Source organism: Oryza glaberrima, chromosome 11 (assembly GCF_000147395.1).
Source record: "Oryza glaberrima chromosome 11, OglaRS2, whole genome shotgun sequence".
In the NCBI taxonomy this organism is placed as follows: domain Eukaryota; kingdom Viridiplantae; phylum Streptophyta; class Magnoliopsida; order Poales; family Poaceae; genus Oryza; species Oryza glaberrima.
In genome coordinates, this window is record NC_068336.1 from 25,941,601 (window position 1) to 25,967,966 (window position 26,366).

At 44.4% G+C, this 26,366-nt stretch overlaps 2 protein-coding genes and 1 pseudogene across 2 annotated transcripts; 2 read left to right on the forward strand and 1 right to left on the reverse strand.

The window, feature by feature from the left end:
• The first annotated feature begins 1,321 nt into the window (after positions 1-1,321).
• On the forward strand, positions 1,322-5,233 carry LOC127754219 (probable LRR receptor-like serine/threonine-protein kinase At3g47570). Its single transcript, XM_052279714.1, has 2 exons — positions 1,322-4,407; positions 4,512-5,233. The coding sequence occupies exons 1-2, from the start codon at positions 1,479-1,481 to the stop codon at positions 4,895-4,897; spliced, it is 3,315 nt and encodes a 1,104-aa protein (XP_052135674.1). The 5' UTR covers positions 1,322-1,478; the 3' UTR covers positions 4,898-5,233.
• A 6,481-nt stretch (positions 5,234-11,714) lies between these two features.
• On the reverse strand, positions 11,715-15,619 carry LOC127754221 (receptor kinase-like protein Xa21; annotated as a pseudogene).
• A 900-nt stretch (positions 15,620-16,519) lies between these two features.
• On the forward strand, positions 16,520-18,708 carry LOC127755886 (uncharacterized). Its single transcript, XM_052281499.1, has 3 exons — positions 16,520-16,569; positions 16,869-18,590; positions 18,690-18,708. The coding sequence occupies exons 1-3, from the start codon at positions 16,520-16,522 to the stop codon at positions 18,706-18,708; spliced, it is 1,791 nt and encodes a 596-aa protein (XP_052137459.1).
• The last annotated feature ends 7,658 nt before the right edge of the window (positions 18,709-26,366 follow it).

The following is a 26,366-nucleotide window of genomic DNA, read 5'->3' on the forward strand; positions in this document are numbered from 1 at the left end:
AGAAAGTGAAGCTTCCAGAGAAAAAATCACAAGACTTCATGAAGAACTACCCATATTAAATATCATAACTAGGATGTGGAGAAAGATGAGGTGGTTCAAATCAGCTTACGAGTTCAAATAAAGCACGCATTTTCAATGAGTTCGCGGAGATCATTTACCTTGAAATCCTTCTTCAGAGAGTGAAGCAGCCTAGCAGCTTCAGCTGCTGGTGGATGCACTCATGCACGCAACAACTCCACCAACTCCGGGTCGTGTGCTGCACCAACACCGAGGAGGTTGGGCACCAGCACTTCATTGTGTTCTGATTCCTGGATCTTGTCAGCAACTTGAAGCTGGCCGGTGCAAAGAGGGGAGTACTCAGCCTCCACAGCAATTCAGGTGTATTTCTTGATTTCCTGATTTAGTATCTGATCAATATGCTAATCTCTGTTGCCTCGATTTCTGTATTTTTGAAATTTTTCATCTCAACTCTGTTCATTTTCTCTCTATCCCCTATTTGCAAAGGGTTCGGCGTTTTGCCTACATGAGGTTTGCAATTATAAAGTGAAATGAACTAGTAATAAATAAAATAATGCAAGTTAAATAAAGCAGGACCATAATGGTGTTTTGCCCAAAATTCACCATTAGCTCAAGGTTACCTGCCTTGCAGTAGCCACGACTTTAATCACCATGGAGCTCCAATCTCAGGCAACACAAATCAAGTCTACTGAAGAGAACAATTTGACCGGTTAGTCTTATTCCACTGGGAGCCTGTGCCATCATTTTCCGAAATCAATGATATTCAATCCAGCTTAATAAAGAAAACCCAAAACAAGGTTCATATAGAACAGGAAAAAATAAAATTTGGGGAAGGCACATATGCCGCAGAGTGTAAACACCGAGCTAGATAAAGAAACTAAATATGAGTAACTTGCTAAGCAAACACGCAAGGTTAGGTAAGCGTCCCGTCTCAAGATTCCATTCCCTTAGGTGGAAACTACATTGTTGGGCCAATCCCAGGTGTGATCTTTTAGCTCGGAGTGTACAAATCAGCTGGCTGGATTTTTTTTTTTTTTTGAAACTCCAGCTGGCTGGATTGTTACCAGCAACCATTTATAGCATCAAGTCCTTGCTGTATCTTGATAGTATTTCAGAAATTTGCCTAGCTACTAGTTTCTAGTCCCTTTAAAGTTGCAGTATTGCACATGATTAATTGGTCAACAGTGAGATATTTGACTCATATGACAAGCTAGCTATTTGTCCTGTATCTATCAAGGTCTTGGTTAGTCACAAGTGGGAAAGGGAAAAAGTTGCATGCGCCCATATGCTTTTAGACTAGGGAAGGAAAAATCATCATGCATGCTTGGACAGTTGGACTTGTTCATGTCAGGTTGACCAATAGTCAACATCTTAGATTTAGAAAGAACCAGATGCATGCATTCACAATGGAATGGAGAGCTAAATAAATTAACCTCAAGCTGATTATTCCTGTCGTGCCAATGCATAAGAGCTCAGACATGGCGCTTGGATTGCTAGTTTGGATATACATTGTGCTGTTGATTGCTCTGTCCACTGTGAGTGCTGCTTCTCCACCGGGTCCGAGCAAGAGCAACGGCAGCGAAACCGACCTTGCTGCACTGCTGGCTTTCCAAGCGCAGCTGAGTGATCCTCTCGGCATCCTTGGCGGCAATTGGACAGTCGGCACGCCATTCTGCCGATGGGTGGGTGTCTCTTGCAGCCACCACCGGCAGCGCGTCACTGCCCTAGATCTGCGGGACACTCCTTTGCTAGGAGAGCTCAGCCCTCAACTCGGTAACCTCTCTTTCCTCTCTATCCTCAACCTCACCAACACCGGCCTCACGGGGTCAGTCCCGGATGATATAAGAAGGCTTCATCGCCTCGAGATACTTGAGCTTGGCTATAACACTCTGTCAGGTAGCATCCCAGCTACCATAGGGAAACTCACGAGGCTTCAAGTTCTTGATCTCCAGTTTAACAGTCTATCTGGTCCAATCCCAGCAGATCTGCAGAACCTGCAGAACCTTAGTAGTATTAATCTCCGTAGGAACTACCTCACTGGCTTGATACCAAACAATCTATTCAACAATACACATTTGCTAACTTATCTCAACATTGGTAACAACAGCCTGTCCGGACCAATACCTGGTTGCATTGGCTCCTTGCCAATACTACAGACTCTCGTCCTGCAAGTCAATAATCTCACAGGCCCAGTGCCACCAGCCATCTTTAACATGTCTACGCTGCGTGCTTTAGCTCTTGGCTTGAACGGCTTAACTGGTCCTCTCCCTGGCAACGCAAGTTTCAACCTCCCAGCTCTGCAATGGTTCTCCATCACTAGAAATGATTTCACTGGTCCAATTCCAGTAGGGCTTGCAGCATGCCAGTACCTCCAAGTTCTTGGCCTGCCTGATAATTTATTCCAAGGTGCTTTCCCACCATGGCTGGGCAAACTGACGAATCTCAATATCGTCTCCTTGGGAGGGAATCAACTTGATGCTGGTCCGATCCCTGCTGCACTTGGCAACCTCACCATGCTGAGTGTCCTAGATCTCGCATCATGCAACCTAACAGGACCCATACCGGCTGACATTCGACACCTAAGCCAACTTTCAGAGTTGCATCTTTCAATGAATCAACTAACAGGACCCATTCCTGCTTCTATTGGCAACCTTTCTGCATTATCATACCTGCTATTGATGGGAAACATGTTGGATGGATTAGTACCAGCAACAGTTGGTAACATGAACTCGCTACGGGGATTAAATATTGCGGAAAACCACCTACAGGGGGATCTTGAATTCCTTTCTACTGTTTCCAACTGTAGAAAGCTCTCTTTCCTTCGAGTTGACTCTAATTATTTCACTGGAAACCTCCCAGACTATGTAGGTAACCTGTCAAGCACACTGCAGTCATTTGTTGTAGCTGGAAACAAGTTAGGTGGTGAAATTCCGTCTACCATTTCGAATTTAACTGGCCTCATGGTGCTAGCACTTTCGGATAATCAATTCCATAGTACAATACCAGAATCAATCATGGAAATGGTGAATCTCCGGTGGCTTGATCTCAGTGGAAATAGCCTGGCTGGCTCTGTCCCATCAAATGCCGGAATGCTAAAGAATGCTGAAAAGCTATTCCTTCAAAGCAACAAATTATCTGGCTCCATACCAAAGGACATGGGCAACCTCACCAAGTTAGAGCACCTAGTACTATCAAATAACCAATTATCATCAACTGTACCACCGAGCATATTTCATCTTTCTAGCCTTATCCAGTTAGACCTATCTCATAACTTTTTCAGTGATGTGTTGCCGGTTGATATAGGCAATATGAAGCAAATTAACAGCATAGATCTCTCTACCAATCGCTTTACTGGTAGCATCCCAAATTCGATTGGGCAACTTCAAATGATATCCTACTTGAACCTATCTGTTAATTCATTCGATGATTCAATTCCAGATTCTCTTGGTGAGCTAACTAGCTTGCAGACTTTGGATCTATCCCATAATAATATTTCTGGTACCATCCCCAAGTATCTAGCCAATTTTACCATACTTATTAGCTTGAACTTGTCTTTCAACAATCTGCATGGTCAGATACCAAAAGGGGGTGTATTCTCAAATATCACATTGCAATCCTTGGTGGGGAATTCAGGGTTATGTGGTGTTGCACGTTTACGACTTCCATCATGCCAAACAACCTCTCCCAAAAGAAATGGTCGCATGCTAAAATATCTGCTCCCTGCTATAACCATAGTAGTTGGAGCTTTTGCTTTCAGCCTATATGTAGTCATCCGAATGAAAGTTAAGAAGCATCAAATGATTTCTTCTGGTATGGTTGACATGATCAGCAACAGATTACTCTCCTACCATGAGCTTGTCCGTGCTACTGATAATTTCAGTTATGATAACATGTTGGGGACTGGAAGCTTTGGAAAAGTTTATAAGGGTCAGCTGAGTAGCGGTTTGGTGGTTGCCATAAAAGTTATACACCAACATCTGGAACATGCCATGAGAAGCTTTGATACGGAGTGTCATGTGCTTCGAATGGCTAGACATCGGAACTTGATAAAGATATTGAACACTTGTACCAACCTAGACTTCAGAGCACTTATTCTAGAGTACATGCCCAATGGTAGCCTAGAAGCACTCCTGCACTCTGAAGGAAGAATGCAATTAGGTTTCCTTGAGAGGGTGGACATTATGCTAGATGTTTCAATGGCAATGGAATACCTGCATCATGAGCACCATGAAGTGGTCCTACACTGTGATTTGAAGCCTAGCAACGTGCTACTTGACGATGATATGACTGCACATGTATCGGACTTTGGCATTGCAAGGTTATTGTTAGGTGATGACAGCTCCATGATCTCTGCGAGTATGCCAGGAACAGTTGGGTACATGGCACCAGGTACTAGCAGATTCTGTACTCTTGCTCAAAGTAGTGGTATTTTCATGATTTTTGTATCGTTCAGTCAATGAGCAATTGAGCATTAATCAATTTTATTCCTGCAGAATATGGTGCTCTCGGAAAAGCATCACGAAAGAGTGATGTGTTCAGCTACGGGATCATGCTACTCGAAGTGTTCACTGGGAAGAGACCCACAGATGCTATGTTTGTGGGGGAACTGAATATAAGGCAGTGGGTTTACCAGGCGTTTCCGGTAGAGCTTGTCCATGTACTGGACACCCGACTTTTACAAGATTGCTCTTCTCCCAGTAGCTTGCATGGCTTCCTTGTGCCAGTGTTCGAGCTGGGCTTGCTTTGTTCAGCCGACTCCCCAGAGCAAAGGATGGTGATGAGTGACGTGGTTGTGACACTGAAGAAGATTAGGAAGGACTATGTCAAATCGATATCAACAGCAGGGAGCGTGGCCCTGCCCGCATATACGAAAGAATGAATTGTCCTCTGTGGCCATTTCTGCTTCTGCATTAAGAATAACAAGAGAACAGCATCAGCAACATGTCCAGTGATCGATTAATCTTTGCCTCTATATCTTTATTATGGTCGAATATGAACATATTTCTTCTGTTCGTTAGTTGCACAATATTTGATTGGTGTACATGTATGACTGATCTGCTGCTTCATGAATTAGCATTGTAAAAATGGGAGTAAATGATGGATGCTGCTTGAATGTGCTTACTTTCAGGTGAAAATAATAATAATAGAAAAAAGAACATTGTAAACCTAGAAAAGTAATCAAGTTTGGGTGCAAACATTGGACATTAAAGACATGGACTTCACTGGTTGCCTGACATGTCGGCTCTGTTCATAGCCCATACTCCCTCCGTCCCATAAAAAACCAACCTAGTACCGGATGTGACACATCCTAGTACTACGAATCTGGATATACATATGTCTAGATTCATAATACTAGAATATATTACATCCGGTCCTAGATTCGTTTTTTATGGGGCGGAGGGAGTAGGATATATAGTCTTCCTCATATCCTCTTTCCAATTTGCACAATTTTGTTTTTTTTTTGACAACACAGAAATGGAGAGAACAACGAACACTACCCAATGGGAAATGGAACGCAACAGTCCAAGCGATAATCATTACTAAGAACAAAGATATCTAGTAGATGAAGAGATCAAGCAATGTGTAGATGTTAGATATGAGATGGTTCAAGTGAGCACTGGAGTTCAGTAAAAGCACATATTTTCATGGGGTTTCGCAGAGATCATTACCCTGAAATCCTTCCTTCCTCCGAGATTGAAGCAGCATAAGCGGCTTGGGTTGCGGGTGGAAGCGGCGGAGCAGCCCGCAGGCTGCGTCGCCACTCAGCCAACTCCGGCGCGCCCGGCAGCGTCGAGGGGGTCCTGGATCTTGGCGGCGACTTGCAGCTGGCCAGAGCCAAGAGGTTGGGGCGGCATGAGCAGTTGGTGGAGGAACTGGAGATGGACGAGGAGATGGGAGCGGTGGCCGAGTCCTGGGTAGGACAGGGAGCCCGCGGCGGCGGCGGCGAACTCCTCTCCGTCTCCGGCGACAAGAACCAACGGCTCAGATTGGTACCCATTACCCAACTATACAAATCGTAATCCTTAACCTCTTTTCATCAAGGTTCCTTTACTTAACCAATATTAATTTTCGGTACTGAAATTTACAAAACAACACCCGATTTTGATCGCTATGAGTAGTAGTATTTCCAAAATGGTCCTTTCTGAGGACCGCTGCGGTGGCCGCCGGCTGCCTCCTCCGGCGGCGCGTGAGCATGGCGGATCTGTGCTCCTGGCCCTCTGGTTGCAGTGCAGGTTCCCTAGATGATCGATGCGGCTACAAGTAAAAACATCATTCTCCCCGGCACTGATTCCTGCACTAAATGTCTCATTTACCCCCTTTTAAAATGGGAACAGTAGAGGAGCTAGATAAGATTTATAGTCTCTTAATACAAAAGTGCGCAATCTTTTGCGTATTCCAAAAAAAAAAAAGTTCATAATGTAGTTTCCTGCAATTGTTGACATTAGGTTGACTGATAGTCAAAGTCTTGGATGTTGAAGGTGATAGATGGTTGGATGCAGCATACATGCACAGTGGAATGGAGAGCTAAATACTTCATCCGTCCTATAATATAAGGGATTTTGAGTTTTATCTTGCATTGTTTGATCACTCGTCTTATTAAAAAAATTTAAAATTATTATTTATTTTTTTTGTGATTTTCTTTATTATCCAAAGTACTTTAAGCACAACTTTTCATTTTATATATTTACATAAATTTTTTAAATAAGGTGAGTGGTCAAATAATACAAACAAAAACTCAAAATCCCTTATATTAAGGGACGGATGGAGTAAATCTCAAGCTGATCATCCCCACCATCATCTTGGCAATGCATCAGAGCCCAAACATGGAGTTTGCATCTCCAATATTATGCATATCCGTTGTGTTGTTCTTGATCACTTCATCCACTGTGGCTGCTGCTGCTGCTGCTGTTTCCTCTCTAGGTCCGAGCAGGAGCAACAGCAGCGACACCGACCTCTCTGCACTGCTTGCCTTGAAAGCCCAGCTCTCTGATCCTAACAACATCCTTCACCTTGCCGGCAACTGGACCGTCGGCACGCCGTTCTGCCAGTGGGTTGGTGTATCGTGTAGCCGCCGCAGGTAACATGCATGGCTTCCTTGTGCCAGTGTTCGAGCTGGGCTTGCTCTGTTCGACTCACTCCCCCGAGCAAAGGACGGCGATGAGCGATGTGGTCGTGACACTGAAGAAGATTAGGAAGGACTATGCCAAATTGATGGCAACCACAGTGAGCGTTGTGCAGCAGTGATTCAACGCTCTCTTGTGGTATATGAGCGAATGAAATATACTCCCTCCGATTCGTTATGTTTGACGTTTCCGACAAAGCCGTGAAAATTAAGGAAGCTGTGAAATTACGTATTTGCCCCTGTGCCTTCTTCTCGTCAACGCAGAAATCCCGAAAGAAATTGCAACGCCGACGATGTCGACCGGGCCTCCGACGCGCACGCCCGCAACGCCTCCGCGGTGGGCGGCCTCCCCTCCGACCTCCGCCTCCGCGGTGGGCGGCCTCCTCTCCGACCTCCGCCGCCAGGGAGGCGGAACAAGGCTGCTTGCCATCAACAAAACCCAGCCCGTCAACGCTGCTTGCTACTGAATCTCTCTCTCTTCTTGGTGCTTTCGCCGCCATGGCTGCTCCCAGCGTCGCCGTCGACAACCTCAACCCCAAGGTGGTGATTTCTGCTTCTCCTCATGCCCGTTTCTTGATTCCTCTTCTCTCTCTTTTTTTTTTGTATATGATGTGATGCGGCGTGAGGATAAGGGAGCCTCTCTTTCTTGTCTGCCTTGTGAGATGTCGCAAGATTCCCCTTATTCCTCCTCTCTGGGCATGAAATAGACTGCTTCATTGTTTAATTTGACGGCATAATCCGTCTAAACCTTCGGGCTTATGCATGTTAATCTTCTTGCTACTTTCAGAACTTTCAGTGAATGTATATGCAGCCTGTAGGAGTAGAAGTTTTATGCTTCACTTCAATCACCTGCTTTGAGAAGATCATAAGCTGTCATCCCTGGCATGCAGTGGTCAGTTAGCATGATGCCAATGGCTTGTTTGTGCAAGATTGACCATCTCAGAGCCCAGCTCTTACTTTTAGAATGAAAATGAAAACAAGAAGATTCTTTCAGACTGAAATGAGGCTACAGCGATAGCTTCCGATCGACCCAGTCACCGTGGCGATGCGAAGGAGACGCGGACGGGAGCACGGCGTCCGGTGCCTGACCCGCCGCAGCTCCGGCAGGGCGCCCGCCACACCAGCGCACGGAGCAGTCACCCCGGGAGTCAGACCACCGCGTGCACAGGCGGCACTCCTCCCGCCCCGTCCCGACGCACGCCGCGCACTGCGGCGCGGACGTCGGCGCCCCCACTGCAGCAACGCCGCCGCCGGCAACGACGACGACGACGTCCTGCTGCTGTTGCTGCTGCTCTTGTTCGGCATCACCACGCCAGCCAGCATCCCCAGCCCCGCAGACGTGAGAATGACAAGATGGTGCAGAGCTGCGGGAGGCCAGAGCCAAGGCCATGACGGAAAGTCGCCATCGCACGCGAGGCCGAGGTCGCCATGCTGCGCCGGCGCCGCCGAAGACTGGGTTGCGGCCTTACGGATGGGGAGGGTGCGAGGGGCAAGGATGGAATTTCGCGTAGGATAGCAGGTGGAGATGTACTAGAGCGTCAAATAAAATGGATGTTTTCGGTCTGTACTGGCAGCGACAAATAAAACGAAACGGAGGGAGTATATATCCTTTGCATCCATTTCTTCTTCTGTATTAGGAATAGCATCAGTGTATACCCAGTGATCAATTACCCTTTGCTTCTACTCCCTCCGTTTCAAAATGTTTGACACCGTTGACTTTTTAGTACGTGTTTGACCATTCGTCTTATTCAAAAAATTTAAGTAATTATTTATTCTTTTCATATCATTTAATTCATTGTTAAATATACTTTCATGTACACATATAGTTTTACATATTTCACAATTTTTTTGAATAAGACGAGCGGTCAAACATGTACTTAAAAAGTCAACGGTGTCAAACATTTTGAAACGGAGGGAGTATATGTTTACGGTTGAATTGAATATATCTATGGTGCTTCAGGTTCTGCAACAATTTATAGTTGGTGTAAAAATGTGATTGAACTGCTGGTCAATAAATTTCCATCATGAAAATGAAAGTATGATGTGCTGCTTGTATTTTCTTATTTCTGGCTGAAACAAAAAAAAAAGGAATATTCTGACCTGAAAAAGGAATGAGGTTTGCATGTAAACATTGGGCCTTTGTCGTGGGCTGCACTGGTAGCTTGACATGCTTCATACCCTCATGGGCTTTTGCTTCAAACCCCATGGGTACATTAAGGCCTGTTTGAACACTAATATTTTGCGCTGGTAGAGGTGGACACTAAACGACGACATAGGTAAAATGATATAGAAAAATAATTAATTGAAACGATATACTCATGCAATAAATTTGAGAAACGGTCATTAATGAAACCTCACACACGTCATTAATGCATAATAATGGAGGTAATTTACTAATGAATCATCCAAGATTTGCTCTTGTGACTCTATATAAACAGCTGCAAAATGAAGCTAGGGGCCAGGTAGTAGTCAGCATATGCAGTAGCTTCCTTGTCAAAAGGATCTCCCCTCATCTCATCTCATCTCATCATGGCGCAAATTCTCAACAAGAAGGCTGCAGCAGTGTTCTTGTTCACATCTCTTATGGTGATGGCCACCGTAAATTTCTCATCCGGTCATACTACACAAGGTATACATATATATATATATATATATACACCTCTCGATTGAATTTCTCCATCACATCCAAATACAAAAACAGTTTAATTTGTTCTCTTTTGCATAAAATGATTAGTGATCAATGATGCTGGAATAATCTGATATATAGCCTGACAAGTATATATGCATTTTACATTTTCTGTATGAACTATTTCGGCTCTCTGTAAAAGCCGGGGTCATTAACAATATAATGATTTTTCCTTTAAAAATATGTATTTTACATGTGCATATATATAGGTGGATATGGAGAAATGGATTCGTGCGTGGTCCTTGTAAATTGCGATATGAACAAGTGCATGAGTGACTGCCAAATCAAGGGGTTCAACGGAGGCCTGTGCGACGGCGAGTCGAACGACCACTGCTGCTGTACAGATGAGGCCCGCACAAATAATAGATTTCTCTTGTCCAAATCAACAAAGATGGTTGTATAATCAACGGCAATCTTATTATTGATTGATGAAGCAGAGATTCGATAGTAAACTTGCAGTTGATGCTTAATTGTACCAATTCACTCAGTAGCAAAAATTAATTAATGATGATGAGGTTGGCATGCCTTGGCTCCTCTAGTGTTGGCCCATGTATAGAGGGATTTTACAGTCCTTGAGGGAACACGGTACTATATCCTGACCGTCCATTTCACGCGATCGAACAGCTGCAAAGGATTGGTACCGCCCGGTACCGCGTTCACGCGAAGAGCAGGTACCAATTCCATTATCAGGTGGGAGGGTAAGATTGTAATTTCGCATCAACAACTTTTCCTCATCCAGCGACCTCACCCACTCCCTCCGTCCGTCGTGTGCTCGGCATCCGCCTGGAGCGCTCCCACTTGAGCGCAGACACCGCCGGCCGCCATCTCCTCCTCATCCTCCCTCCCTAGAGCCTGAACTATGGCCATTCCCCCGGCCAGATCCGACCGCCGGACGCCAGATCTACGCAAGGTGCAGCAGCGGAAGCCTCCCCAAGCGGACACTGCAGCGAGCTCAACAGAGGGAAGCTCACACGCACATCGGGCATGCCGCGTGGAACCCGTCCGCCCCTAGCGCCACCGCGTCGGGCACCAGGTCCGCCGGCTTGAGGAGTGGCAGCACATGCTGCTCCACCCACGGCTCCATCTGTCCCCATCCCTTGCCTTCCCAGCATGATTGCGTTATCCCCTGAACCTGAACCACTGATTCTTCGTTTGGCCAGAACTTGATAGCAAGTGTCGGCGGTGGCGGGCTTGATGCGCGACGGCGGCGCGACGACCTCGATGCGACGGCGGCACAGCGGAGATGGCCGGTATGGACGACCTGATAAGACAGATGGAAGAAACCTTATTTTTGTTAGCCTGATCATACCCTGCTAAACCAACGGTTAGATTAGATTGGTACCTCAAGGTACCTTGTACCTCATAGTACCTCGTGGTACCTCCTCAAGGATGGGAAAGATGCTCAAACTAATTACACAGATAGAAACTAATTTGTGAGATGAATCTATTAAGACTAATTAATCCGTAATTAGCACATATTTACTGTACCACTGCATTGTCAAATTATGGTCTAATTAGGCTTAATAGATTCGTCTCGCAAATTAGCCTCTATCTATGTAATTAGTTTGTAAGTAGTCCATGTTTAATACTTCAAATTAGTGTCCAAACATTCGATGTGACAGGGACTAAAGTTTACTCCCTGGATCCAAACACCATCTAAGGTAACAAATCAATATTACTAGGAGAAGGACTGATGCAAGTGGGACGAACAAACGGTTTTTTTATTCTACTTCTAGTTTATTTTATATGCTTACTGTCATGCATATCATATCATTATATGTGTATTTTAAAATGCTTTCATGTTATACTAATTTTGTAGTTATTGATAACATTAAAAAGAAATTAGATCAAAGTATAGTTTTCGAAAAAACTACGATGCTCTTTACTTGTAGTAGAAAGTAATCTGGTTTCACATTCGAAAAAAACTCAGGACTCCATCGTTTCGAATAAGCGAAAAGACATATTTACAAACGAAAAATAATTTGTAAATAAAACTTTTATATATGTGTTCATAGTAAACTAAAAGCAAAGGCTGAAAAATAAACTACGATGAAAAAAACCTTAAAATCAACTCTCAAATTTAATTTGAAAATCCGGTTCTACCCTTCCACCTGTTCAATTCATGCGGATGGAGAAGAGGTACCATCACACAGGATTTACATTACCTCACAATACGGACGATTTTCAGCCATTAGATCTGTCCCAACGGACATATTAATTGGTACCGCCTCCACTTGCTAGACGGTAAAAATTCTCTTCATTTATATGTCGACACAGTACTTTAGGCTCGAATGAGTCTTACTTGAGAATAATTGTGGTTAGTAGCTAGTGATATAGTGTCCGCATATAATAGATAAACAAAATGCGCTCAAATGCTAATTTTATATTGCTCCTGTAAAAGCGAAATAATCCTTCCTGATGCTCTTGAGCTTCATGACCACATCATTTATTTCCATCCGTTCTGCAGGTGAGCTACTGCAACACATCAAGCCAAGCTCGAAAATTGGCAAAAGAAGGCCTTCATTTGGCCAGGTAGCAGAACGCGGCAAGGAGGTAGCATTGTTCTGATGAACACCTTGTTCTATTAACGTTTCAGCCTGTAGAAGCCTACCATCCACAATATCTGCAATCCTGGCTGGAAATGCTTCAGAAACCCACCTCCTAAGGCTCATGTCACCAACAAACATGGCATCCGTAGCCCGTAGGCCTCTTCCCGGTGAAGACTTCGAGCAACATGATCCCATAGCTGAACACATCACTCTTTCGTGATGCTTTTTCCATAAATGCATATTCTGTTCAACGAATGATTTTTCAAAGAAAGAAAGAAATAAACTAAATTAAGTCTGTTACATAACTTAAATGGTAAAGCAAAATTCTCATGAATAGTAAGTGCAAGTACCTGGAGCCATGTATCCTATTGTCCCGGGCATGCTGGCTGAAACTGCAGAGTTGTCATCACCTAACAGTAATTTTGCAATGCCAAAGTCTGCCACATGTGCCGTGATTTCCTCATCAAACAGCACATTGCTAGGCTTGAGGTCGCAGTGCAAAACAACCTCAGAATGATGATAGTGAAGGTGCTCCATTGCCATTGATACGTCCAGCATAATGTCAAGTCTCTTTAGGAATCCTAGTGGAGGGTGCCCTTCCTTGTGCAGGTATGTCTCCAAGCTGCCATTGGGCATGTACTGAAGCAGCAGTGCTCTGAACTCTAAGTTAGAGTATATGTTTAGTATCCTTATCAAGTTGCGATGCCGAACCATGCGTAGAACCTGGCACTCAACATCAAAGCTTCTCATAGCTTGTTCTACCTGCATGTTTAGAACTTTAACCGCAACCACCATTCCATCATCCAAATGACCCTTGTAAACCTTGCCAAAACTTCCAGCTCCCAACATATTATCCTCATTGAAACTTTCTGTGGCACGAACAATCTCTTGATATGATACTAGCCTAAAGGAAGTAGGTGCAGCAATATCTAGCTTCCTTTTAATCTTCTTTCTAGTCATTTGGTATAAACAAAGAGCAAGTGCGCCAACTGCTATTGTGATGGCAGGGAGTATAAACTTCAGGTAGTGGGTACCATTAGTTGAGTGTGACTTGTCTAGGCATGGTGAAAATCCTAGACGAGGAAGACCACACAAGGCAGCATTGCCCATCAAAGATATCAAGGTTATATTTGAGAAAACACCACCATTTGGTATTTCGCCTTTTAGCTTATTAGAGGAGAGGTTCAGAATAGTGAGGTAGGTAAAGTTTGCTAAGTACTTAGGTATAGTGCCTGAAAGATTGTTATAAGAAAGGTCCAATACTTCTAAGCTGGTCAGATGGCTAATAGAGTTCGGGATTGAATCTGTGAATGAATTGTGAGACAGGTTTAGGTAGGCTAACATCTGATGGTATCCAAATGAATTTGGGAGCTGACCAACTAATAAATTGTCTGAAGTATCTAGGGCATACATATCTTGGATGTGGCTGAGATCAGATGGTAATGTACCATTGAGGTTATTATTGGACAGAAAGAGCTGCACGATACCAAGATAAAATAAACTTGTTGGGATAGTCGATGACAACTTGTTATCAGATAGAGAAATGTATTGTAGCATGGTGAGATTACCAATGCTATCAGGTATGGAACCTGAGAGCTTATTATCGGTCAGGTACAACCATACAAATCTTGACGTACCAATCTCTTCAGGGATAGGACCAGATATTCCATTCGAGGTAAGATCAAGTCCCTGCAAATTCTCCAACTTCATGAGGGAAGCTGGTATGGAATCACTGAGTTGGTTGTTTGACAAATTTAGCACACGCAGATTAGTAAGGTTTGACAGCGTAGCTGGAAGGCCACCAGTTAAGTGGTTGTCGTCTCCTTCGAATTTTACGAGTTCAGTTGAGAGGTTTCCAACATAGTTTGGGAGAGACCCGGTGAAAGAGTTCTGTGATATGAAGAGGTACTGAAGTTGGCGACAGTTGCAAAGGTTAGACAGGAAGCTAAGATCCCCTTGGAGGTGATTACTTCCAATTAAAAAATCAGTGAGAGGCAGCCTGGTGTTTCCAAGCGTTGATGGTACAGGCCCTGTCAACTTGTTATATGCCAATCCCAAGAATGACAATTCAGATGAGTTTCCAATAAAAGCAGGAAAGTGCCGTCGAGCTGATTATTTGAAAGAAGCAGAAATGTGAGTTGTGTCAATGTTCCCAGCTCGACCGGAATGTGGCCGCTTAGGTTGTTGAATGAGAGGTCAAGCACACTTAGCATGGTGAGATTTCCGAGAAGACTCGGGATCATCCCAACGAGCTCATTGCCGCCAATATAGAGAACAGTGAGCCATGACATCTTAGCCAGCCATGGTGGCACGATGTCTGAAAAAGGTTTTCCTGCAGGAAAATCTCCTCAAGGTACAGGCTTGAAGCAAGCCCCGACGGGATTGAGCCTGTGAATTTATTCGTGCTTAAATCTATCTGTTGCAACAAAGGGAGATTAAAGCTCCCGTTAGTAGGTATAGGCCCAGTCAGATTGTTCTTCCAGATACGTATGACTTCAAGGCTAGACATGTTGAAAATGGCAGGAGGCACTGGACCAGAGAGCTGATTGTCTGGCAACGCAAGAACTTGAAGCATGGGCAAGGAGCCAACACCGTCTGGTATGGAACCTGATAAACTATTCAGCCCTAGGTATATCTCGGTTACCCAAGGTGTGGCGTTGAATAGATCCTTTGGTATTGGCCCAGTCAGGTAATTTCTCTGAAGAACCATATACTTAAGGTTATGCAGATTTTGTAGCTCTGTTGGTATGTTCCCTGAGATGTGGTTTCCATAGAGATTTAGAATCTCAAGCTTTGTAAGGTTCCCTAGTGCAGAGGGAATAGTATCTGATATGGTATTGTCGGCAAGACGGAGAATCCTAAGACGTTGCAGCCTCCCAAGATCTGGTGGGATGGGGCCAGTGAGGTTTATGCCACTGAGGTTGAGGACACGGAGGAAAGAGAGGTTACCGAGGTGAGGTGTGAGCTCTCCTTGGAGAGGAACGTCCCACAGCTTCAACCCGACGACCCGCGGCCGCCGCCGGCTGCACGACACGCCGACCCAGCGGCACATGGACACCTTGGTTGTCCAGTTGCCGGCAAGGACTCCGAGAGGATCGGACAGCCACGCTTTGAAAGCCAGCAGCGCGGACAGGTCGTCGCCGGTGCCATTGCTGCTGCTACCACCGTCACGCGGGATGGAACCAGAAGCATATGGTATGGTAAGTGGCAGTACAAGCATGAGAAGACGAATGCTGTTGAATGGTGGAAGAAGTAGCCAGGCCATGTTAGGCACTACATACAGTGTGTTCGTGATGTAGAATTGAGAGCACAACTTCCCCCTTTTATTTTTGGGAGAATAGCTAATACGGTCTCTAAAGTTCCGCTTCGGGCTTAATTTAGTCCTTGAGGTTTCAAAACATCCAAATAAGTCCTCCAAATTAATCATTTGGGTTAATATAGTCCTTAGACACACAAAAAATGCCACATGAGCATGCCAAGTCATTCTTGCATGCAACAATACAAATGAAATGACCATTATAGCCTTACCATATACTCCCTCCGTCCCGTTATGTTTGACGCTTCCGACATCTTCGTCAAAATTAAGGAAGCCGTGAAATTACATTTTTGCCCCTATGCAAATCCCCTAAAATCGCCGACGGCCTTGACCGGGCCTCCGACGCGCCGCCGCGGTGGGCGGCCTCCTCTCCGACCTCCGCGCCTACGTCTCCCAGGTGCGCGCGTGCGCACGCCGCCGCCCACCGGGCCTGCTCGACCCCGGCGCTCCCAGGTCGGAAACGCCGGCCACCGCGCCAGTCGCCGGGGCTCACTCCCAAGACGCCGGCGAGGCCCCCTTCCTGCTCCAAGCACCCCGGAGGATACCTGAGCCGCCGGCGCCCTCCCCCAACACTGCTATGTCGCCAGCGGCATTCCTCTCGAGCCGGTAATCTCCGTCGCCGCCACCCATATTCGCCGGAGCCGTCGTCGCCACCCCTCCCTGTCGGAGCCGCCGACGCTCTCCCCCGACTCCGTTGCGGCGCCGGCGCCGTTGTTTAAAGCCCCAGCATCCCCAAGACACCAGCGAGTCCTCCTGCGCGGCCATGGCCAGATGACATGGCCATTGCGCAATCCATTGTACAGTACCGCCTCCATCGTCTCGCGGCCATGGCCGCGCGAGCCGGCATAGCTTCCTCTTCGACGACTCTCTCCCCAAGGTTTGTCTTCTATCGGTTCACCATGCCTTAGGTTGATCTTGCTCAAGAACAAATTTAGTGATTATTGTCAAGTGAATGGCACTACAACCTCAAGAAATACAGTGCTGCTAATATGGAGTAATGCAGTGTTTCTTGTCTTCAAAAAAATGCAGTGCTTCTTGTCCAATATCTGAGTTTTGCATGCTCATTGTTAATTAAGCATCAGTTTCATCTTAGACATTTAATTGTTAAGCTCTATGCCCTTGCATTTCTTATATAGACATGTTAGAAGTTACTGAAAATTAATGATGCTCCTGCAGGGTTGCACAAGGCGGGTCAAATATTCGAGGAGAGCAAAGAGGCAAGAAGAGGAAGTCCCCTTGCCTGAGCATGCCACTTTTTAGATCTCCGTTGAGTAGAATGTTAGTGTCTCCAAGGATACAATTACCTGGAATACGGTTAAGGTCACCGTTAGTAGGACATCGAAAATCACCATATGCTGAAAGAAGGATGCTGCATATTGATTTGAATATGGAAGTAGAAGAAGAAAATGCAGATGCTGAAGAGAGAGGTCTCGACTCTGGTATTGATCAAGTTCATCAGGAGAATGCACAAAATTGCTTCGATGCCGATGATGATGTCCCAGTCGCTCTAGAGGATGAAGAGACAGGCGTTGACCCTGGCCAAGAGAATATACAACCTTGGTTTGATCCTTTCTTCGATTCTGATGTTGATGATGTTGTCCCAGTTCCTCAGGAGAATACACGCAAGAATGTCGTGCCTGATAATGACAAACGGAGAGCAATCTTTGATGCCATGCTTGTAAAGGCAAGAAAAGGATATTTGAAGGGCCATGAGAGCAAGGAGGTTTCAGCACAATTCTCGGTGCCTGTCAGGACTGTACAGCGTATATGGAAAAAAGGCAAAAGCTGTTTGGATCAAGGTATTCCGGTTGATGTTGAGAGTGGAAGATCTAGGTGTGGCAGAAAGAAGATGGTGGTGGATGTGTCCCGTCTTGAAGATAGTTCGATATTAAGCCGTACCACAATACAGGACGTAGCTACTCAACTTGGTGTTAGCACAAGCAAGGTCTACAGAATGAAAAAAGAAGGTGCTATAAAGCGTGTATCGAGCTCATTTGATCCCCACTTGACAGATCAAAACAAAATTGACCGGCTAAGGTGGTGTCTTGAAATGCTTGACCCAAGGAGTGTGCCTCACAATCCTGTCTTCAAACCACTGTTTGATTACATTTTCATAGATGAGAAGTGGTTCAATATTACAAGGAAGACAGTGCGATATTACGTAGCTCCAACTGCTGCGCGCTGCATCAGGACAATTCAGAACAAAAACTTCATCCCCAAAATAATGATCTTAACAGCTCTCGCTAGACCAAGGTTTGACTCAGATGGAAACTGCACTTTTGATGGCAAAATTGGATGCTTTCCTTTTGTGACACACACAGCTGCAAAGAGGTCAAGTGTGAATCGTCCTGCAGGGACAATCGAGATGAAGCCCATTGAGTCAATTACAAAGGAAGTAATCCGAAATGTCATGATAGAAAAGGTGTTGCCGGCTGTTCGTGCTAAGTGGCCTCGTGAAGACGCCGGCAAACCTATATACATCCAGCAGGATAATGCTCGGCCCCATATTGCACCGGATGACAGAATGTTTTGTGAGGCTGCGAAGCAAGACGGCTTTAACATCAAACTTGTTTGCCAGCCGGCAAATTCCCCAGATTTGAATGTCTTGGATCTGGGTTTCTTCAACTCCATTCAGTCCATCCAGTATAAATCAGCCTCAACAACAACAGAAGAACTTGTAGCCGCCGTCGATCGAGCATTTGAAGATTATCCAGTGAGGCGGTCAAACAAGATTTTCTTGTCTCTTCACGCATGCATGAGGGAAATTATAGAAGTACTTGGTGGCAACTCTTATGATCTTCCACACATCAAAAAAGGAGTGCTTGAAAGGCAAGGTCTCCTTCCTTTGCAACTAAGGTGCAATGCTAAGTCAGTAAATGCTGCTATACTCTCTTTGAGGTAATGAATCACTTTATAAGCCTTGCTATCAGTCAAATTCTCATAGGTTAACTTGCTTGATGTGTGTTGATTAGTGGCATTTATATTACTCCCTTTCAGGACAATGGCTGATACCTGAGGATGGCTTGGTTGTTGCTTGATGCACTTTTCACGTCACAATTGACATCAGACTGGACAGTGCAATTGTGCTTGTGAAGAACAAATGAGATGGCAGACAGATAGAGATAAGGCACAAGATCTACGTTTTAACCACCTGTAGAGTATCAAAAAAAAAAACTTCCATTTGATTTCCTTCAGTCAGAATTCAGAATTCAGATTGCATTGTAAACCTGTGATTGAATTCAGTACTACCACGGTACCATCAGCAAAAATGAGTTGTACTTTTATTTCTATTACATACTCAGGATGTTCTATGGCACTACACAAACACTCTAAATTGCCATGCTCAAATGGCAACTTTCTGCCAAAAGTGCACAGAGCATGAAAGAATACTCCACAGAGTGCTATACATGTTCAGGAAAATAGTAAAAAAAAAACACCATGTACTAGTAGTTGCAACTCTGATGATTTACTCCCTTCATTGCCCATTCAGAAAAACTCTCTTTTCCAGTAGTACACTAGTTTGTCAAATTGCACAACCACAACCACAACCACAACCACAAGCCACAGACAAGTGCAGCAGCTAAGCTAGCTCACCTTCCTCACCACCAAGAACACAAGAACGCAGAAAGAGAGGAGGAGATTCAAGAACCGGAGGAATTGATGTCGTCTTCGGCTGTGATTCCGCCGCCGTTGCCGGAGAGGAGGGTGCCGGTGGTGGCCAACGACGGAGGTGGAGGACATGGGACGAGATGGTGGCGTCCGTCTCCATCCACTACTTCATCCGCCACATGTGCCGCCACGCTGCCGCCTGGGGCTGGTCGGCCTTCTCCGCCGCGTCGTCGGCGTCTTCCTCTGCTGCGCCGGTGCTTCCCGTCGTGGTGCGTCCCGCGTCGGCGGAGCACGCGGCGGAGATGGAGCGGCTCATCTCGCAGCTGCCGCTCTTCACGCTGGCGTCGTCGCTGGCGGCGCTCCCGAAGTCGTCCCGCGCCCGCTGCCGCCATCGCCTGCTTCTCCGGCGAGGAAGGTGACTGTCGCCGTCGAACAGAGGGGTAAAGATGGAAACGGTTTTTTCTGATTGTACTGCAGCGTCAAACATTTAGACTCCTTTTAAAATGAACTGCAACGTCAAACATAACGGGACGGAGGGAGTAAAAAAGAAAGAAAAGAAAAAAATAAAGGAAAAGAAAAGGAAACAACAGGAAGGAACGAACAAAAAGACCGGCCCATTACTCTATCTGTTTGTTTTCTCCATCTAAACCTTGATTATAATGTGTGAACCATTTATATTATGTCATGCACAATTATGTCATGCATGTTGGCTATAACTTTTATATTGCAATTTGAGTTGATTGGGTAAAATATAATTGCTACTTTTACCTGCTTACACGATTTTGTTATTTCTAGGATTTTGATAACTCCGTGCAGTACAGAGTTGAATTGTTCTATATTTGTTTGCGTGCACGTTTAACTACTCACAATAAATAAATAATATATATTATTAGATACAATACATGCAAAAGAAGATAAATGGTTCACACATTATAATCAGGGTTTAGATGGAGAAAACAAACAGATAGAGTAATGGGCCGGCCTTTTTGTTCGTTCCTTCCTATTGTCCTTTTTTTTCCTTTATTTTTTCTTTTCTTTCTTTTTTATATGGTAAGGGTATAATGGTCATTTCATTTATATTGTTGTATGCAAGAATGACTTGGCATGCTTATGTGGCATTTTTTGTGGGTCCAAGGACTATGTTAACCCAAATGACTAATTTGGAGGATTTGTTTGGACGTTTTGAAACCTCAAGGACTAAACTGAGCCCGAAGCGAAACTTCAGGGACCGTATTAGCTATTCTCCCTTTATTTTTATTAAGGGCTGGCTAAAAAGTACTCCCTCCGTCCCATAATATAAGGGATTTTGAGTTTTTGCTTGCACTGTTTGACCACTTGTCTTATTCAAAATTTTTTTGCAAATATAAAAAACAAAAAGTTGTGCTTAAAGTACTTTAGATAATAAAGTAAGTAAAAAAACAAATAATAATTTCAAAATTTTTTGAATAAGACGAGTGGTCGAACAGTACAAGCAAAAACTCAAAATCCCTTATATTATGGGACGGAGGGAGTACATGTATATGAAAAAGCATGCGTGGGTGAAGATGGATTCTAATCTCTCGGGTGGATGTCCACCCGTTTCTTACTTGTCAACTAAACAGTTATGAAAAATTTTCAAAAAACTTACAAGAAAAATTAATATGTAATATATCACGTCACAAACATGTAAGTTAAAATTCAACTTCTACAAGTTGTAACAAAAATAACAAATTAAACTCTAACTAGTATATGTATCAAAAATCAATTTCCGCAGAAAAACATCTTAAAGGTTTGCTTGTGAAAATCATATTTTTATTACAAGCATTAATTTAAGAGAGACGCATACGACGATAGAGCTATTTTCGTAAGCAGTGCCTTTAAACGGTACGTCTGAAAAAAAAGTTAGACAATATAAAAGGATTGTCACGCCCAGAAATTAAAATCGGGGCGTTACAAGGATTGATTGCCTCGATCCAGTCGGAGCCTTTAAGTAGGGGTGGGCATTCGGTTAAGACCGAAACTTCGGTCCGGGTAGTTTGGTCTTTTAGAAAATCGGTCATTGAAAAAGGAAAACCGAAATGCTCAGTAAAAAATCATGGACCGATAGATCGGGTAATCGAACTTTCAGTCCGGTCTTCGGTCTCCATCGATTTGACCGAACATGGAAGGATCGTAGAGGCAGGCGGCCCATCGAGGCGTTGACCGGTGACGAGGGAAGCGTCAGGGCTGGTGGCGAGGACGACGGCATCGGAGCTACCGCTGCAGGATCTTGTTCCCACCTCCGGCGACCTCATCGACCCAACTGTCGATTCCACCCTCTCCGCGTCGTGCCCTCCTAGCCTCCCCTGCGTGGCTGACAGAGCTCACCGCCCCACCGCCAACGGCGCCCCCTCCACAGACAATAGGATGAGAGGATGGGGAGGGAGGAAGAAACGAAGAGAGCTCGCCGGCAGGATCTAGTCCCTATCTTCGCTGATCTCATGGTAGTGCAGCAGACGGGGATCAGAGGATGGTCGATGCGGTGATAGGTGGCGCCGTGGCGGTCGTCACTAGATGGGGCTGAGTGATAGTGGACTATTGTGGTAGACTTGTTGGGCTCAACCTCTCGTTGAGTATATGGGCTGATAGTATTGGCCCAAGACCAAGATCGGTCTGATCGGGTAACCGAGGAATAATACCGAAGCCTGAAAAAAAGATCGGTCTTTTGAAACACATGACCGATCAGGAGACCGATGACCAATAGATCGGTTTCTTTGGTCTCGGTCTCGGTTTTTTCGGTCTCGGTCTTCGGTCTTGGTTTTTTGTGCCCACCCCTATTGGGAGGGGCCATGGGAGGCCTCCCTCTCTCTAGAGGCAGTGGCGGTGGAGGAGGTGGATGGATTTGGGGGTGATGATGGGATGAGAGGGCGGTGAGTAAGTTCTCTTTCTAAGAACGTCCCTCACCTATCCTGCCCTCTATCACCTTAGAGCATCTCCAACAACTTATCCAAATTAGACTCTCCAAATACCCATATAGCCAACTTGCCAACTGATTTGGGTAGTTAAACTAGATTCTCACTCCAACAATCTCTATTACCATCTCCAAAATAACAAAGGGAGCCACATGTCAGCCTCTACTAGCACCTTCTCTTTCTTCCCCTACTCCTCTTCTCTTTTCCCGCTGGGGCAATGGACTAGCCGGCGACGGGAGGCGGCGGTAGAGACGCAGGATGACACAACGGTGTAAAATCAAAGGTGTTTTTGATTATTATTCTGTGATGAACAATTGGGCATTGGAGATTATTGGTTTTGTTATTTGGAATTTATTCACGAAGTGGTTTTGGAGATGATTGGTTTCACAGGTGATCGCAGGATTCATTATTTTATGTGACCGGTCAGACCGGGCTGTGCATGCCGGTCAGACCGGCGGTGATCGAGCGGTCGGACCGGCCAGCCCGCGGTCTGACCGGCCGACACTGTGTCGGTTTTGGTTTCGGGTTGTTTGTTTGGATATCCGAGTTTATTTCATGATTATGACTTCTAGATGGATACTATACGTATGTAATACTATTGTTTGCTGCTAATGAGTCAAGTTGGAGATACCTTGGTCTCGGAATATGGTTTCTTTGTTTGTTCCATGTGTAGGTGACTCGATGTCCGGGAGAGTATTTGCGGTGATGGACCGGGAGTCGGCTTGGGGATAAGACGACGTCCGTGGTGGTCAGAGATCATGCGGGATACTATGTCTAGAGTTGATGCACGTGGATTGATGGAGTTTCCATATGGCATACGATGGAGTTATTGTGTGCGCATGGGATGCGGAGTCGAATTTGGAAAGAGTCCAAATTTGGTACGATTGGTTATGTAAAGTTTCTTTCTTGTACTAGAGGGTTTCCTAAGGTGTTTAGGACTCCTAGTATGAGGTTATGTAAAGTTTCTTTCTTGTACTAGAGGGTTTCCTAAGATGTTTAGGACTCCTAGTATGAGTTTGGTTCGTGGCTTTAGGCTGCCTACCTCGGGTATAAATAGAGGGGGAGCGTGAGGCTTCCCGGTATCACTTTAGAGAGCAATTGAGTTGAGTTTTGAGTTAGGGTTTCGAGTTTAGTCGAAATTTTTGTAAGGAGTGCTGTTGGTGCACTTTGTAAACACAGAGAGAAGTAATAAAGTCGTCATCCACTTTAAGAGTTCTTCGATTTGTGTTTCACCGGGTTTCGGCTGTCTAACTGGCAACTCACCGGCGGTCAGACCGGCGGTAGCACGGCGGTCAGACCGGCGGCGGCAACAGGCGCGGCAGGCGACTTTGGCGGTCAGACCGGAGATTCAACACCTGTCAGACCGGCGGCATCCACTCGGTCAGACCGACTTTCGTCGATTTCGAGGGTAACTTTTATTTCCGCTAAAAGTTTTCGGTTTTTGGGTATACCAACCATTCACCCCCCCTCTGGTTGGCTTAGTTCTTGTGATTCGATCCTACAAGTGGTATCAGAGCCTTATTTTCTTCTTTGGATTTTTATCGATCTAGAGTTTTTGCCATGGCTACTCCTTCTAGGTTTTCAACATGTTTTCGATGGAACGGATTTTTCTCATTGGTGTAGTAGGATGCAATCTTACATTATGGCTGAAGATTATGATATTTGGAGAAAAGTTTCTCATCCTTATGAGATTCCTGAAGCTATAAATACTGCTGCTGAAAAAACTGCTTTTGAACAAAATTGCAAAGCTCGCAACATTCTTTTGAGTGGTATTTCTCGTTCGGATTATGATCGTGTTGCGCATTTTCGAACTGCTCATGAAATTTGGAATGCTTTGAGTAACTTTCATCAAGGAACAAATAACATTAAAGAACTTCGTCGTGATATTTTCAAAAAGAAGTACATTAAATTTGAGATGAAACCTGGAGAAGCTTTGAATGACTATCTTTTTTAGGTTTAATAAAATTTTGAGTGATCTTAGATCTGTTGATTCTTCTTATGATACTAATTATCCACAATCTAAGATTTCTCGTCACTTTTTGAATGGTCTTGATATGTCTATTTGGGAGATGAAAGTTACATCTATTCAGGAGTCTGTTAATATGTCTACTTTGACTTTGGATTCACTTTATACAAAATTGAAAACACATGAGATGAATGTTCTTTCTCGTAAAATTGATACTAAGTCGAGTGCTTTGGTTTCTTCTTCTTCTTCTTCTTTGGATGTTGATGCTTCTTCATCAAAGTCTTCTTTTCTTGCTATTTTTAATGCCACATCCTATGATCAACTCGAACAGATCGAGGAGGAGGATTTGGCTCTAGTTGCTAACAGAATTGCTTGAGCTATGAATAATGCCAGGAACAGGAAAAGAGGTGGTTCAAATCGTTGCTTTGAATGTGGTTCAATTGATCATCTTCGTTCGCATTGTCCTAAGCTTGGGAGAGGCAAAAGAGAAGACAAAGATGGTGAGAGGACCAACAACAACAAGCCCAACAACAATAGGTCAAAGGGTTCATACCAAGGGAGGAAGATGGAGAATCTTAGGAAGGCTTTTCAACAAGTTTGCACCGCCTTTGAGCCACTAAGTGATGTAGATGGTGAAAGTGGAGATGATGATAAGGGAAAGAACATCTCTGATGTTTGCTTCATGGCGTGTGGTGAATCTGACACAGAATATGAAGATAATGAGGTGAGTGCTTTTGAGGAAGCTATTAATATTTTAAGTGCAAAAAATAAGAAGTGTGAGAAGATGTATAGAAAACAGGAATTTATCATTGAATCTCTTAAATCTGAAACTGAAAGATTAAAATATCTTATTTCTAATGATGATGATTGCTCAAATTGTGAGGTTTTAATGAATGAGATTTCTAAAATTAGAGATGTTAATGCTGCAAATGATTTGAAAAATAGATCTTTTCTTGCTTGTAGTTTTGCTTTGCACACACGCACTTTGGATGAGTTGTTTTTAACTAAAAAGTTATTGCAAAAATATCAAATTGCTTTTCATGCTAGTTTGATGTTTAACATGATTTGTGCTAAAAAGTTAAAACAACCTCATGATGTTTTGGATTGCTCAACATGTAATTTGAATAAGTTGAAATTGAAAGATGCTTTAGGTCGTGTTGAGTACATGGAAGATGTTGTGAAAAACAATGAAGTGCTTTCTTGCCCTAAATGTCGTAAAAGCAAAGGTGTCATGGTAGATTGTGAAAATTGTGCTAATTTGGAAAAAGAGGTTTCTTATTTGAAAAATTCTTTGCTAAGATTTTCTGATGGTAAAAAGAATCTCAACATGATTTTGGATCAATCAAAGGTTAGCACACATAATCGTGGTTTAGGTTTTAATCCTTATGCTCATAATTCTAGACATCCTCCTGTTGTGATAGGTGCTGATGCTAAAGGTGGTGAGATTTTGGTTAAACCTGATACTAACAAAACTATATTTAAATCTGCTGGTATCATGTCTACCTTGAGTGCATCTTCTTCGAAATCCAATGTTGTGCATGCAAAATCTCTTGTTGTTGCTAGTGTTGCTAAATCTTCTAATGCTATCAATGTGTCTAATCATCGTGAAAAATATACTTGTTCTTTTTGTGGAAAAGATGGACATATTGTTGGTTTTTGTTTCAGATTAGCTCACAAACAGAAAAAGGAGAGAGAGATTGCTTTTGCAAAATCAAAGTGGCAAAAATCAGGTTTTCCCTCGAGGAAACAGGTCAGACCGCAGTGGGTTCCGCGGTCAGACCGACGACCGGTCAGACCGGCTACTGAGCGTCGGTCAGACCGGGCACCGGTCAGACCGGCGGTACAGAAGCGGTCAGACCGGCCCCCGGTCAGACCGGCAGTACCACCTCGGTCAGACCGGCCTTGGAGGAATTTTTCTGAAAATTCTAAAATTGATTTTGCACATGGATATATGCCTATTGGATCTTCTGGTCGTGTCTCAGTACTGGATTCCAAAACTTTTATTATCATCTAACCCCAGTACTGAGGCTTCGACTTCTGCTTGTGTGTAGGCTTTGGTGGCAAGGAAGGAGAACGTGTGGATTGTGGATTCCGGTTGTTCGCGGCACATGACCGGTGATAAAAATTGGTTCTCCTCCCTAAAGAAGGCATCTAAGACTGAATCGATTA

Excerpts from the sequence above, each read along its gene's own strand:
- LOC127754219 (XM_052279714.1), top strand. The coding sequence starts at position 1,479 with ATGCATAAGAGCTCAGACATGGCGCTTGGATTGCTAGTTTGGATATAC. Across the intron at positions 4,408-4,511 it reads AGTTGGGTACATGGCACCAG|AATATGGTGCTCTCGGAAAA; the intron begins GTACTAGCAGAT and ends TTATTCCTGCAG.
- LOC127755886 (XM_052281499.1), top strand. The coding sequence starts at position 16,520 with ATGGCCGCGCGAGCCGGCATAGCTTCCTCTTCGACGACTCTCTCCCCA. Across the intron at positions 16,570-16,868 it reads TCGACGACTCTCTCCCCAAG|GGTTGCACAAGGCGGGTCAA; the intron begins GTTTGTCTTCTA and ends ATGCTCCTGCAG.